Below are 14,873 nucleotides of genomic sequence, written 5' to 3' on the forward strand. Positions count from 1 at the left end.
TTCCTCTGGCCCACGTCCTGGTTCGCTTTCTCCTTCTCACAGCTGTTCTGGAAGTAATGGTAACAGCAGTTACTATAAAGCTGGGCACTGTGTCACGTTAAGCGCTGCATAATCACTTAGTTAATATTCATAATAACCCTATGAGGGAAGTACTATTATGTCTCTGTTTCGGAAACAAGAAAACTCAGAGAAATTAAGGAACTTGCTAATTAGCTAATGACTGATAGAAGCAGAATCCAGTCCCAGGGTCCCGGCCACAGAGCCGCCACACGATGCGTTCTGGGGTGTTTCGGGACCGGGATCCGCTGGGCTGTCTGGGGCCTTCAGGGGACTGTGTCCTCTTCTGTGTCACTCTAAGACTCAATGAGTCCTTTCTTTAAGGAAGCACACTTTTCAGTCGGGCCTTCTCACTGCCCTCCCTTCTCCCTTCAAGAACGGGCTGGGGACAGACTGAGGCCCTTAGGCTCCCCGTACCCCATTTTCCCCGTAGCCAGACCCCTCCCTCAGAAAGCTTTGCCAGGGGAGGCCTCCTGGAACCTCATGCTCCCTCCTTTGTTTCTCCTGTCTGCTGCTGGAGGTGGACCGTCCAGTGCTATTCCCACTTTGGCCAGGTGGCCACCCAGCCACGGTTCTGGCACGTGTGAAGTTGCGTGACTCCCAGCTCACCACACTGTCTAGGTTTGCTAGGCCCTGAACTTGTCCCCACAGGGTGTGGCTCTGGGGCCACAGTAATGCTGCGTACAGTGCCCGGAGGCCTTGTCCCCTTCATTTATTACGGCCTGGAGGTGCTTCTACCTGGCAGTACTGGTGACAGTCCTTTGTTGCTTGGGATTCTCTGGACTCTGTAGGACACTTACCATTCTCTTGACCATGTGCTAAACCCTTGTGGTGTCCTCAGTGGGATGCCCTTTTCCAGATGTCACGGACCACCTCTGGTAAGAACCGCTGCCCGTGGAGAAAGCACAGTCTTTGGCCAGCCAGCCACGGCGAGGTGACTCCTCAAAGCCACAGGACCCAGACATGGGAAGCACATGGTCAACGATGCTCCTACCATGTGACCTTGGACAAATCTCTTAACCTCTTAGATTACGCAGCTCTACAATGGTCAAGTAACACTTACTTTGTAGGGCCAGTGAGACAGAATCTAAAGGTACCTGACATAGTAGGTGCTCACTAAATGGTGCCTTCTTCTGTCTCTTCATTTTACTCATGTATCCTGTCAGTCAACCAGGCATTGTTGAATTTGCAACCTGGTTAGACAGGTATGTTGATACTCCGGTCAGGAACCAGAATACTGAGGAATCTCAGGGTTGCTGATTCTGCCTGGGGCATTTCAGGAGCCTGCACACAGGCAGGCTCTCCAGAGGGCCATGCAGGGTACCCGCGGGTCCATCAGGAGACACGGGTGACAGGTGCTCCCACCACTCCATCCTGTCCATCTGCCCAGCAGCCCCGGCCTTCGGCTCATGAGGGAAGACTAGGGGAGTCCACAGGTCTTGAGGGACACTGTCCCCAATGGGGGAGAGGGCACCTCTGGGCTGGCCTCTCATCTTCTACGTGGGGCCTTGCTCTTCCAGGCCTGGGGAGGAAGAAGAGTGGATTGTAGGCTGAGCCCCCGTGGTCCCTTCATGGCAGTGGGAGGTGATTAAAGAGGGGCTGGTGGCCTCTCCACCCCACCACAAATGCTCTGGCATTTCTCTCCTCACTAAGGGCTCTCAGGGTCCACATCAAGGCTCCAGCAGTCGTCCACCATTGCTCCCTACGTCACCCTCCGGAGGGGTCTGAATGCCGAAAGCAGCAAGATGACCTTCCCTGTGAGTGGCCTTGAGAAGTTGTCCAGGAGCTCGGTGCTCCCTCACGCACAGAGGGACGGGCTCCAAGGTGCATGGTGACTGGCGATCCTGTGAGCCCTGGGGATGGTCTCTGAGGTGCTCTCAGCCCCTCCTGAGCTCAGGGTTCCTGTCACCGTGTGCTCAGGAGTGACGTCTTCCCCACTCCCCACCAAGGGGGCATCACGCTGCCCTGTCCATTTCCTGAGGAGCAGCCCTTCCCACCTTCCCCCCAGCCTCTCAGGCTCGGAGGAGGGAGCTCAGGAAGTCTGCACCCTGAATTCAGACCCCACCGCGTGCTGCGTGTGTGCCTGACCGGACAGGCCAGGGGTTCAGTGTCTGCATCTGCAGAATGGGGTGCTGCCCGGGGAGCCCATGAGGGCCAGGGGTATCATGTCTACGAGTTAGCATAGAGGAAGTGGTTCTCTGTGGCTGAGAGGGGTCCAACTGGGTAGAGCGTCTGTGTGTGTGTGTGTGTGTGTGTGAGAGAGAGAGAGAGAGAGAGAGAGGGAGAGAGGAGGGGGGCGCAGACAGACCAAGAACGGGAAGGAAGCTGCCAGCGTGGCTGCCTGCTGTGCTCCCAGCCCAGCTACTCTGTCTCCTGCCTGCTTCCTCCCCAGAGACCCAAGAGTGCCTTGGAGCGCCTGTACTCAGGGGACCACCAGCGAAGCAAGATGAGTGCGGAGGAGCAGCTGGAGCGCATGAAGCGGCACCAGAAGGCCCTGGTCCGGGAGCGCAAGAGGACGCTGAGCCAAGGAGAGAGGACGAGTCTGCCCTCATCTCGCTACCTCAGCCACCCGCTCCCCGGAGATCTCGGCTCAGTATGTTAGGAGGGTCCAGGCAGGCGGGGCTGGGACAGGGAGCAGAGCTTCCCCGAGTCCCCCAGACAGGGGCACATCACAGCCCTGAGAGAGTGGGCTGTTGACCTGGGTGGTTCAGAGCACCCTCACGGGCAGTCGGGCCAGAGGGGGACTGGGAAGCAGAGCCGGAGTGAGGGTGTCACTGCAGGAGTCTAGGAGCCTGAGGAAGTGTCCAGTCAGTTCTCTGCGCGGAGCTTCAAAGAGGCCTTAGTAGACATTCGGAGTCCCTCAGCTGAGTCAAGGACTTGGGAATACGTACAGGGTTCGAGGATTCAAGGATGGAAGAGGAAGATGGTGGTATGATTTGATGAGGAGGTGTACAAGCCTACCAGCCTCCCAAACTTCCAAGCAGATGCCCTGTGAGGCAGCTGAGCACAGGGTCATGCCCCGCAACTCAGGGCTGTGGTTTCCCATCTCAAGTGGTGCTCACTGGCCTCATGGTGCCCCAGGAAAGCCAGGGAATTTGTGCTGCCCCTGGTGGTGCTCCGAGGCACTGCGCCCTGCCCACAGTCGCCTTAGGTCCCTTTTATTTACATCCCGTTTGACTTTTTCCCAAGGCCTCTAGCCTGACTGGTTCTTTCCCTCATTCATTGCACAAGCTCTTTTGCTTTTAGTGTTACCGCTCATTGCCTCTAATCCTGCCTGATTGTGTTTACAGAAGCTTCTAATTTGCGTCGAGCATTCTCTAACTGGCCTGTGCTCTTTGTTAGCAGGCAATAGCAGCTCTTGTCTCCGTAGCCTAGTGAGCACTCCCTCCTTCCCACTGCCCACTTCACACGGGCCTACTCACCCGTAACTCACTCACCCCCAAAGCTGCCCTGCAAGACTGAGCCGCCCCACTGCCTGAGGGCCGCGGTCGCTGGCAGAGGTCTGGGCGTGATGAACTTCTCAAAGTCCATGTCTCACATCTGGACAGTGGACACAGACTTCAGAGGTTGTGCATTTGAATAAATTCTATCGAGTCTAACGTGGTTTGGTTTTAATTCCTTCAGTTCCATCACCCAATTCCTTACGGAAAACTTTGTGTTTTTGGTATTTAACAACTTGAACAGACAGCAAGACATATTACGCTCTGTCTTCAGAGGGCCTCTCCGCAGCCGTTAGCTCGGACACCCGAGGGCCAAGGCCCAGGACACTCCCATCGGGAAAAGCTGCGAAGCCAGTAACTTTTAAACTTTATCAGCAAATGCCATGTGGGGTGACACTGACCTCTTACAACTGGATGTCTCAAATGTGGAAAGGTTATCTAAAAGTCGTAACTTGAGTACCTTGTAATTTTTCTCTTAAAAAAGGAAAGACTTGTTGTAAGTCTCTGTATCGGCGCCAATAAATGTGTTGCTTAATGACGACGGATTGGCATGGTTCTTCCCCAGGGCACGCCACAGGGTCCAGCGACCTTTTCTGTTTGTGGGAACAATCAGGCTGGCTTTAATGAGGGCTTCTCTCTCTATCTGGGGCACATGTGAGCGTGTAAAAATGTGCTTTTTCCTTGTGAATCATTAAATTAATTTTTCATCACTGAGATGTCAACTGTGCCTAATCCTTTCATACTGTGATTGGAAACCTAAGAGCGATTCTGTTGGCTCGGAATCAGTCCCGAGAGCTTGTGCATGAATGGGTGAAATGTGCTGATAATGGCTGTGGGTCTGGGGCTCTTCGGGGACCTGAAGGGTCATCAAAGGCAATCACGACCACCTGGGGCTCTGTGAGGTGCCTGGGGTGGGAGGGAGGAGGCGGCCTGGGCTGGAGCAGCATCTGGCTTCTGCTCAAGAGAAGGGAGGTTTGGAGCCTGTTCCCTCCTCCCAGGACCTGCTCAGAGTCTAAGGCCCCTGGGGTGCGGGCCGGGCAGCTGATTAGGAGGGCTGCCTGGGAGTCGCACAGTTGTGCTTGCATCTTAAAATGGCCAGTTAGACTCCCCCTTTGAGGGGACACTTGTTAAAAGGCTGATACTGAGCTACAGCCTTGAAAATGTTGCATGAGTATTAGCATTTCAGTTTTACATGGTTTTGTTTGTTTTCCAACTTGAACTTCTGCCCCACATCGGTGCCGTGACACACAACAGTTTATCTGCCTCACTGGCCCCAAGCTGCGCCTGCTTGGACCTCCCCAGCCCCGCTGTGGGTGCAGTAGGCCCACCCCTGAATGGATCCTGTTGGGAGTACCCATTACAGAGGCTCTCGACTATTCCACTTGCTTACCAGAGCCTCAAAGGGCTTGTTTCTTCCATTGTTTCTGAGCTGGGACATATGGCTCCTAAATCGAAAGCCTTCCATGACCATGGGGCAGCAGAAGGGGCAAATCCCTTCTCCAGAGTTCCCCCAGGTTGTTTTGGGGTCACCCTTTTGGACCTGGGAGTCTCCTGTATCCCTGGGGACCATTGTGAGTCTAAAGTCATGGTTGTTCAGCCTGTGCCCTGGGGATGCATGTTGGAACCCTCGGGGGACCTTGATCAGAAAGAAAGGAGCAGCTTGGAGTCAGGGGCCATAGCAAAGGGGGCAGCGGCCTCATTCTTCATTACTCAGAAAGTCACAGCATACACCGGGGACCATCCGTGTTGTAAAGCTGCTGCCTTATTGTAGAGATGACGAGGCTGAGGCCCATGGTCGCAGAGCTCTTCCCTGATGGGTCACAGGCCCATTTTCTCAAGGACCCCAGGGCCTGCAAGAGCATTCGGAAGGGGACCAGCGTGGCTCCCGCAGAAGTCAGGAAGCGACTACATTTAACCCTCTTGTTCTGTTGCCAGTGGAAGCGTGAGCAGGACTTTGACCTGCAGTTGCTGGACCGCGCCGTGCAAGGGGAAAGGAAGGACGAGGAGAATGGCTGGTTGAAAGTACAGGCCATGCCTGTCACTGAGCTGGATCTGGAACCGCAAGACTATGACTTGGACATCAGCAGAGAGGTGAGGGCGGGGGCTTTCTTCGTGCTCCCCCAGGAGGCGTGGCCTTCAGTCTCCCAGCCTGACCCACCCTCCCAGCACCGGGGCTGTTGTCCTCAGTGGAGACAAGGCTCAGCTTCAGTTTGGCCCAGGAAATAGGATGGATAGTAGATTGAGTCAATAAAAGGAGCCCAGGGTTTTGATGGCAGGTTCAACTCTAGCTCTGTAATTTGGGGCAAGGCATTGAACGTCTCTGTGCCTCAGTTTCCTCAATGGTAGAGTAAGCTGTGATGAGGATTAACTGACTTCACGTGCAGCCCAGAGGCTCAACAGTGATTGGAAGGCCATGAGCGCAGGGCGTGGTGTGTAACAGGCATGTGATGGCGGTAGTTATGGTTAGGAAGTGCTACTTACAAAACCCGAGACTGGCTTTGCAACTGGCTCCTCAGGCCAACTCGGGCAATCGGACTTGGGGGAAAGAGCAGGTTTGAAAAAGCACAGGTGAAATTTCCAGCCACTGCAGAGGCTAGGAGACCTGCATAGTTCTAGCCTGCATTCTTCTGGCGCCCTCTGGTGGCTCAAATGCATCATGACCGGCAAGCCTGGGAAAACAGGTAATCCCTGGGTCTCTCTCATGGTCAGGAATGTCTCTACCCAGGAAAAGAGAAGGAATCAGAGGGTGACAGATGCAGAGGATTCAAGACATAGGGTGGTCTCCTGTGGCCTCTACTGTGTAATTTGTAAGCTCTTTAGGGTAGAGATTAATGGCTGCTTGATTCACTTGTCTCCGAAACACTGGGCCAGCACATAGTAGGTGCTCTGTAAATATTTGCTGAATGACAATGCTCTTAATGAAACACAGCAGCATGCAGATATCCCAAAAACATGTACATGAGGACAGGCCAGCCCTGAAATCGCATGAGAGGAAATGCTCACACATGTGCAGGATGGATCTAGCAGTGTGGGGCAAATGAACACTTCTCTAGGACTAGTTCTGGGGTCCGCTGGGACTCCGGGGGCTCATGAGTCCCCCGCCCTCAGACCTTTTGCTTTGGCACCCCGGAAACAGCCAAAGGTCTGTGCTTTCTCAGGTTCACAAAAGAAGCTTCTGCACTGGCAGTGAAAGTGTGTTTTAGAGTGTCCTAATTGGCCTGACAGCCAGGGGAGAAGTCCTTCCTTATCTCTAACCTAAATCCCTCTTGCTACAATGTAATCTACTTCCTTCCTCTGGATCTGCCCTCATTGGAAACAAGAGAGTAGAGTTTTCTTGCCATCTTTCCCCAGAATGAAAGGGCTGCATGGGCTTAAATTCAAGTCCAGATTTGCCCTGGGATTGGATTTAGCTTGTTTTTGGATGCTTCAGCCAACCCCATTCTAATGTGCTGTTTTAGTTCAGGGAGGAAAAAAATTCCCTGGGCTGTGCTGAAGTTGCCTGCGCCCCGGCGAGATTTCCCAGGCTGAGGTTGTTACTGGGTTTGGGTGAAAGACCAGTGGGCAGGGGTCAGGCCGTTTTCCTCTAGAGAGACGGACAGAAGCGTGGCTGACCCTGTCTGGGTTGGAGGAGCTTTCGTAAAGCACTGTCCACTCAGCCATCCCTCCATGCACCTACCCATCCATCCACCACCCATCCAAGTCGTATTTGCTGAGGACCTACTACGTGCCCAGTCCTTGAACAGACAGTGAGGAGAGAGAGAGACAACAGGAGGGAGTAACAGGGGCGGGGTTCAGGGAAGGCTTCTTGAGGTGAGGTTGGAATGATGAGTAGAGTCAGTGGAGCAGAAGAAGAGCATCCCAGGCAGAGGGAAGTGCAGGGGGAGAGGCCACATAGTGAGTCCACGTGGCTGGAGAGGCTGGCGAGGGTATGATCATATTGAGGGTGCACTAAGAATGATCATTTCTATCCTGAGGGCTTCTGGTCCAGTTGTTTTGCTTCCCCCTTCCCACCCCTCACCTGTAGGAGGCTGCTTGGTGTGGCGGAAAGGATGCGGTTTTGGAGTCAGGCCCAGGTTCTGACCCTGAGTCCGCTGTAAACTGCCATCGTGATGGTAGCAAGTCTCCTACTGCTGTGGGCAGCATGCGCTTCCTTGTGGCGGGGGACGGGGTGTGGGAGCTGGACCCACACCAAATATCTGACCTGCCCACCCCCAACCCGGCCTTCTGCTCTCTCCTCAGCTGTCTAAACCAGAGAAGGTCTCTATCCCTGAGCGTTACGTGGAGCTGGATCCCGAAGAGCCGCCCAGCCTAGAGGAGCTGCAGGCACGGTACCGAAAAGCCCAGAAGATCCGCAACATCCTCGCCCGGTCCAGGTCAGCCCTCCTGCTGCCCTGTCCTGATGGCTCGCTAGGCCTGACCCCATGGTTATCTCGGTTGAGTGGGCCCTGTGCCAGGCTGGCTAGGGTGCGTGTTTCACCAGCTTCCTCCTCATTGGAAAGGGCAGGCTGGCACTCAGCATGTCACCAGCAGATCACTGGGGAGGCTTGGCTAGGTCACCCAGGTGGTCTGAAACATAGAAGGCCTGTCCTGTGTCCTAGAACCCTGGCAAGTGTGGGGAGTGGAGCCAGGCATGGCGGTGAAGTGGGCACAGCTGGGGTTCCCAGCTTTAGGGCTCGTGTTCCCTCACACAGACCTGTAGACCAGAGCCAGGGGGCCCCGCCTTGTCCTGAGGTGCCAGAGGCCTTTTCCACCTCCCTGAAGGCTGGGACAGGGCCCTAAGAAGTAGTTGCCCTGTCCCCTCAGCTTCCATAGCCTCAGAAGGTAAACCTGGTGTTTGAGGGCCTCCCTCTCAGAGCCATTCCACGTCTGGATTTAACGGAACCCAGTGCTGGAGCTCTCGTCCTGAGTTCTGTGATTCCCCCAAGGAAGAACAGAGCTCTGGTTTTGGAGGGTATTTGGGGAGAAGCACACACACCTTTGTCTAGAGAGAAAGTGCATTGTTTTCATCAGTGCCCCTAAAAGGATGAGATTCCCCTGGGCCAAGATACCCCTTTGCCCGAGGCAGGCGGTGGGGCAGTGAGAGCCCACCGCCTGCCTTCGCCATCCCGCAGCATGTGCAACCTGCAGCCGACCTCCGGCCAGGACCGCAACAGTGTGGCCGACCTGGACACGCAGCTGCAGGAGCAGGAGCGCATCATCAACATCTCCTACGCCCTGGCCTCCGAGGCCTCCCAGCGCAGCAAGCAGGTGGCAGGTGAGGACGTGGAAGCCAGGACCTGCTCGCCGCCCCTTGAGGCTCAGGGTCCGGCCAAGTCCATCAGGGAGTCCAAGGAATGCCAGGTGTCAGGTGTGGCAGTTGAGGGCCGGCGGTGTGTCCTGTTGCGCCGTGAGCTCAGAAGATGATGCAGGGCAGGCTGGGTAGAGGGGGACCTGGAGCTCCGGAGTGTCAGACAGAGGACAGAGAGTCAGGAGAGGGGTCCCTTAGCTCATTCTTTTTAGAACAGATTTTATTTATTTACTTTCAGAGAGAGGGAAAGAGAGGGAGGTAAACATCAATGTGGGAGAGATACATCGATTGGTTGCCTCCCACATGCCCCCAGCCCGGGACCTGGCCACAACAGGCATGTGCCCTGACTGGGAACCGAACCTGCCGCCCTGTGGTTTGCAGGCTGGTGCTCGATCCACTGAGCCACACCAACCGGGGCTCTCCAGCTCATTCTTAAATATGGGAGTGGTGCTGCTCTTCAGCTTTCCCAGAGACTGTGGGTTAAGAATGGGTTTTTCAAGACCCAGAGACAAGGCGCCACAGCTAAGGTTTCTGGCCTCATAAAGAAGGGAGCAGGAAAGCTGTGGGTGCTTAGATTTCTTGCTGGGGCAAGGCAGAATGGGGCCTGCTTGTCCTCCCCGGGACCCCCGCTCTGGACCCCTGCTTTGTGCCCCAAATCAAAGCCACCATTCACCTTAGAGTGGCCTCAGAAAGCAGGACTTTGCTGACTGGTGGGAGACAAGACAACACCATGGAGGGTGGGTGTGCACCTGTGCCTGCAAGTGTGTGTGTGTGTGCGCGCGTGTGTGTAAAAAGGCTTTCTTGGACAAGAAAGAGACTCCTTTCTCCCCCTGCCACCGCCACTCCCTGCCTGTGTGTGCGCTCAGGGCTCACCTAGTGCTGCCGCGTCCCCCCGCCCGGAGGCCACTGTGTGGCTGGGTGCAGCCTTGGCAGGGTGCTCGAAGCCTTCTGGAGAGGGGCGGTTATAGAGCCTGGAGTGGTAGTACAGACCCCACCAGTCCTCCAGCCCTGGCCAAAGGGTCTGGAAGTGACCGAGGTGGGGCCTGCAGGGCCTGAGGAAACTGGCTCTGGGGCATCTGCTCTGGGAGCAGAGCTTTAGTGGTGCCTTGAGAAGCCACAGGAGTGACCAAGGACAAGGGGAGGGACCAAGGCCTCAGTGGGAGCCTGTTCTCTGTCCTCGCGCTCTGACCCTGCACAGAGTCCCTGATACCCCTGCTGTCCTGACCCCATTTGGGGACATACAGAGTGAGCTGAGAGCTGGTCCATGTGGCTGTCTGTGGGAGGGAGGGGGTGCCAGTAGATGGCTCACCCAGGCCCTTCTCCTACGACCCTGGGGCCTCCCTGTGACCCACCTCAGCAATTTCGAGCTCCTCCCCATGTTGAGGGTCCCAGTGGGGGAACTCCCCCCCTGTAAGTGCCCTCCTCTCCAGCCTGTGCTTGCTGTGTGGATCTACCGCCACCCCCTCCCCCCACCCGCACCCCACCACCGCTTCCTCACCACCAGCTGGCCCCAAATCTAACTAACGCCCGGTCACTCAGGGCCACCCTCACCTCCCGCTGAGTGGTCATCTTTGCTGCAGCCTGTTGTCCCTCTTGCTCCCTCTCCCCACCTCAGAGACACAGCTGGGGTCTGAAGGTCAGTCCCAGCCAGCCCTGTGGATGTGCCCACCTCGTCCCCCTCACGCAAGCCCAGGCATGAGTAGTGGGCAGTGGGGCCTGCGCCCCCCCAGCCCCGCCGAGTGGGGCGTCTGGTGCTGTGGGGGCAGACGAGGAGCCTAACGCACCGCTTGGTTCCTGTGTGCCCGTCTAGAGCAGCAGCTGGCCCTCCTCCCGCCTAAAGCCCCCCTGTCCTCCAGGACGGTGCCACCCTACCCCCCCTTAAGCAACGGACTCCACTACACCTTTGTCTAACACCTTTCAAGTAAGAGCCTCCATCTGGCGTGCCCCTCGCCTAGCGCTGAGCATGCCCCCGCCCGGCCCCCCTGCTGCTGACGTGATTGCCGTGCCTCCTGCTGATGCTTCCATCCTTTTGCAAAGCGGCTGCTGGGGAGACCACCCTGGACGGGGAGGGGGAGGGGGGGCGGATGCTTCTCGAGAACTCCATCCTCAGTGGCTCCAATACAACAGAGACTTTAAGATGCAAGCCCCCACTCCCACCCGCTTCTGCACCCCTGCCTTCCTGCAGGCCGGAGAATGCCCCAAGGGACCAGTGCAGACTGGCCGGCCAGCCAGGGGTGAGGTTACTGGGAACGCTTGGAAAGAAGAGTTAAATCTTGGCCACTCTGGCTTTGGCCAAAGAAATTGCAAAACTGGAAGACTAGAAAAATTTAGTTTAGAGACGAGGAAACTGGGGCCCAGTGAGGGGGTGGGGGCTCATAGCAGGTCACCCAGAACTGGTCTGAGCAGAGCTGAGGACCACCCTTGCAGTCATTTGAGCATCTCAGGGTGGAGAGACGAGGCAGCTTCTGGGCCCAGGACTGTGTGAAATTGGCCCTCTGTTGTTCAGAAGGTTCTGGCACCAGCCCTTCTGAGTCCTCGCCATGGGAGCCCTTAGTGAGGAGAGGCAGTGTGGGTTAGAGAAGCAGCCCTTGGCCAGGAGTTGGAAGGCTCGGTGTCTGGTCCAGTCTTTGGTGAGTGGCCTCTGAGCCCAGTTGCCTGGACAGGGAGGATTCAGGCCAGAAGGCTCAGCAGACCGTGCCCTGACATTCCATCTCACTTCGGTTCCGTAGGGTTTCCCTTCTCCTTCCTTTGTGTGTGCTTACGGTTAACGTGGCTGAGTCACTACAATGCTCCAGTCACTGTGCTGAGCATCTTCTTCAATCTGCACAATGACCCTATTCGATACTCACCCCCATTTTACTGGTGAGGAATCGAAGCTCAGGGACCTTGAGGGACTTGCCCAAGGGGTTGCAGCTGTAAGTGTCAGAGCCAGGGTTTGGACCCCTTCGGTGCCCGTTCAGAGCCTTCACTCCCCTTCAGCACCCATGGACTTATGTGGGCCACCCCCTGGAGCTTCAGGTATTTGGAAAAGGGAGTGTGTGCACGGGGGCAGGGGCATGGTTTTCGGCAAGTGTGCACCAGCCCAGGCGCTTCCCCAGCTTCAGAGCAGAGTCAGCAGGACCTTGCCAGACTGAGGCAGAAAGAAGAGGTTGGTCTCTTGGGCTGGGCTCTCAGGAAGAATGGAGAAACCCAGGGAAATGCTCCAGCTGGGTCCGTTGTAAAGATCTGCTGGGCCACCACAGGGTGTGTGTTTTTGCTGGCGATCTGAGTGCGGTAACACAGTCCAGGCTGTGGGGAGGCAGGAAGAGGCTCTCTTCCTTCCAGCTTTGGTGCCCCTGTGGCTGGGGTATAGGCCTTCAGTGCTCTCATCGGCATATCTGCATTTCTTCTTAACCTCATTGAAGCCTCCTTAGGAGGCTGGTGTGATCACCCTGTTTTTAGATTACGAAAGAAGGCTTGTGGGGGCTGAGTTACCCCAAGCTGCTCAGAGAAGGAAGGGCAGGGCTGGAACTGAACCCCATAGTTCTCCAATCAGGCCTTTCATTCTGTCAGAGCAGGCCCAGCGTGTGTCGGGGGCACTTCGGAGAAGCAGTAGGGGGAGGGTGGAGCCAAGCACCCTGAGTCCCGAAAGCCGAGGGTCCCCCAGCCGCCGCCGCATTGCCCAGCCCTCTGCTCTGCTGCTCTGTCTCTCAGTCTGCTGTTCCATGTCACATGTGTGTGCAAACGTGCCCCCTGCCTGCTCCCCAGATGAGGGCAGGGGCCTGCCAGTTTCTCACTGTCTCCTGTGCTTTTTGCCAGCCCAGGCAGTGACTGACCCGTGACCCAGCGTGAGGAGGAGGAGTCTGGAGCCAGGGGTCCAGTGGAACCAGCTTCCTCCAAGAGAAGACTGACTTCTCTTCCCCCAACAAGACCCCTTCCAGCTGAGCAGGGGCACAGGCCAGGGGAGGGAGCAGCCCACCAGCTGGGGGTGTCCATACAGGCCTAGGCCTCCTTTCCGCCTTGTGTTAGTTCAGACTCCTTTTTACATGTGACAAACGCACTTTTGATACACACTGTAAAATACACTGTATTTTAGAATCAGAATATATTTTATAATGTTCACCTCAAGGGCTGAGTGGCTGGAAAGCTGAGGATGCAGGATCTGGGGCTGCACATGCAGATTCAGGTACTGGCAGGGGTAGGGGGTGGAGGAGGGCAGGGCAAGCGGAGGCCAGTCCACAAGCTGACGGACTCAGGTGAAGGTTGGATTTGAGAATGTGCTTCCAGTGCACTCCAGCGTTCGGGTGGTCGGTGTGAGGGGTCCTGGTGCCGCAGAGATCTCCCCAGCCGGGCCGAAGACTGGCTCTGCAGTGCCGAACTCCGCCAGGACCGCTCGGGAGCCCAAGTCTGTGCCTTGGCCCCGGGTTTTGGTTTCTGGGCAACAGTGTTCAAGGGCTTTGGCTCCCAACTCGCCCACGGGATTCTCCCAGTGAAGGGCTCTTCTCAGAAAGAAAAACGCAGTTTGCTTTAATTTAAAAAATACACTTTGAAATACAGGAAAGAGGAGAGGAAACACCTTTTGTCGTATTCTAAGCAATAAACTCCACCCTGGGTGACATCTACCTAACCTGCTTGACTCTGTGCTGGGTTGGGGTAGGAGCCCTGGGGCCCCAGGGGCCCTGGCCGCCTGCCCCTGGAGGATCTAAGTCAGCTGACCCGGGACTCCATCTGGTGGCAAGACAGCTGGCAGAGTGCCCCGCCACCCCTGACGGCCAGCAGCCAGCGGGGCCACGAAGGCAGGACCTTGACCCGACTTCCAGCCCCGAACGAGGAGGGGGCGGCCAAGCCGGGCCCAGCGTCCATCGCCCTTTATTCAATGAGCTCGTGACATTCTGCGTACAGAAAACGATGTTTAAAGGAAGGCAAAACAAGGACAACAACAAAACTCCATCGGGTGGAGCCACACGTTAGATGAAACTCTGTCTTTGACTGTGGTCAGAAAAAAAATCTTGAATATATTTAGAGGTTGCTGTCTATTTTTAACTAACTCCATATGCTGCCAGTATCAACTTCATGACATTTGCCAAAATAAGATTTTATTTTTGCCTTTATAAGATTTTGTTGGAAAAAATGAAATGAATATTTTGCAAGAAAACGTTAATTTAAATAAAAGTGTAATGGTTTGCAAACAAATGTGATGTACAGATTAAAATATTAACCTGGTACTCTTCCTGCTTCTCGCTGGCTATGTTCTCACGAGTGGCCTGTGTTGGTTTTTTTCCCATTTCCTTGGAAACCCCCACTGCTACCTCTGAACCTGCTTCTGTTCACCTGTGAAAAGCTTCTGATGACAGTTCCTTGCCCCTGGACTGACTTCGGGGGCTCAGGGGAAGAAGGCCTGTGCTCCCAGGGCCTCCGCAGCGGCTCAAGGTGCCCCCCCCACCCTGAGCACCCCCACCCCCGTGCAGGAGCCCCCTGGCTGTGGACTCCATGTGGGGCTGGTCGGGCAGGCAGACTGCAATCCTAGATAGCGGGAGGCGCTCCACAGGCCTCCTTCCAGCCCACACGCCGCTGGCTCACTCCAATGAGGTGGGTTAGTGACGGACCATTGCAAACTGGATTTGTATTTAATTCATTTTGACTGGTGATGTGTGCTTAAAACAGAAGGCAAGAGGCCAGCTGAGTTCAGGGACGTGTGTATTTCCAAGTCCGTTGTTACGGCAGTTTTTCTCTCTTGCCAAGAAGAGCCCCCGAGGTTGAGAGTGACTTTCCAACTATTTAAACTGGGGAAACCAGATTCCAAGGCGTTTGGAACAGAGGACACTGCTGCCTGCTGCTTTTTAAGCTACTGATTTCTTTTTGAATTTTAAAGTAAGAAAAAAAAATGCTCTCCTGTTTTATGCTTTGCTTGATGATATCTCCGTAACCGAGGAAAGGGGTTTGGGGGGAGGGGGCTTCTTCCAGGACTGAGTGCAAAGGGAAAAAGAAAAGGCCCGGGGCACAGGCCCCTCCACGTAAGGTGGCTATTGATGGACATTTTCTCAGTGAAAACATGTCAGTGGTTTTCTTCCCGTTGGTTTCACAGTCGTCTGTCAGCGGTAATATGGCGA

At 55.6% G+C, this 14,873-nt stretch overlaps 1 protein-coding gene across 10 annotated transcripts in view; it reads left to right on the forward strand.

The window, feature by feature from the left end:
• The window catches only part of PLEKHA7 (pleckstrin homology domain containing A7), a 200,550-nt gene extending 186,671 nt beyond the window's left edge, over positions 1-13,879 (forward strand). For 6 of the 10 annotated variants that reach the window (XM_037049989.1, XM_037049983.1, XM_037049987.1 and 3 more), the window contains 7 exons: positions 1,711-1,814; positions 2,450-2,650; positions 5,433-5,588; positions 7,737-7,870; positions 8,609-8,751; positions 10,595-10,705; positions 12,583-13,879. In XM_037049989.1, the coding sequence (XP_036905884.1) occupies positions 1,711-1,814; positions 2,450-2,650; positions 5,433-5,588; positions 7,737-7,870; positions 8,609-8,751; positions 10,595-10,695 (839 nt within the window). In that variant the 3' untranslated portion in view covers positions 10,696-10,705; positions 12,583-13,879. Of the gene's footprint in view, positions 1-1,710; positions 1,815-2,449; positions 2,651-5,432; positions 5,589-7,736; positions 7,871-8,562; positions 8,752-10,594; positions 10,706-12,582 lie in introns of those variants that run through there. The other 4 variants (XM_037049985.1, XM_037049984.1, XM_037049986.1 and 1 more) reach the window with 4 other exon arrangements.
• The last annotated feature ends 994 nt before the right edge of the window (positions 13,880-14,873 follow it).

Source organism: Sturnira hondurensis, unplaced genomic scaffold, assembly GCF_014824575.4.
Source record: "Sturnira hondurensis isolate 20B ecotype Veracruz unplaced genomic scaffold, ASM1482457v3 Scaffold0006505, whole genome shotgun sequence".
NCBI lineage: Eukaryota > Metazoa > Chordata > Mammalia > Chiroptera > Phyllostomidae > Sturnira > Sturnira hondurensis.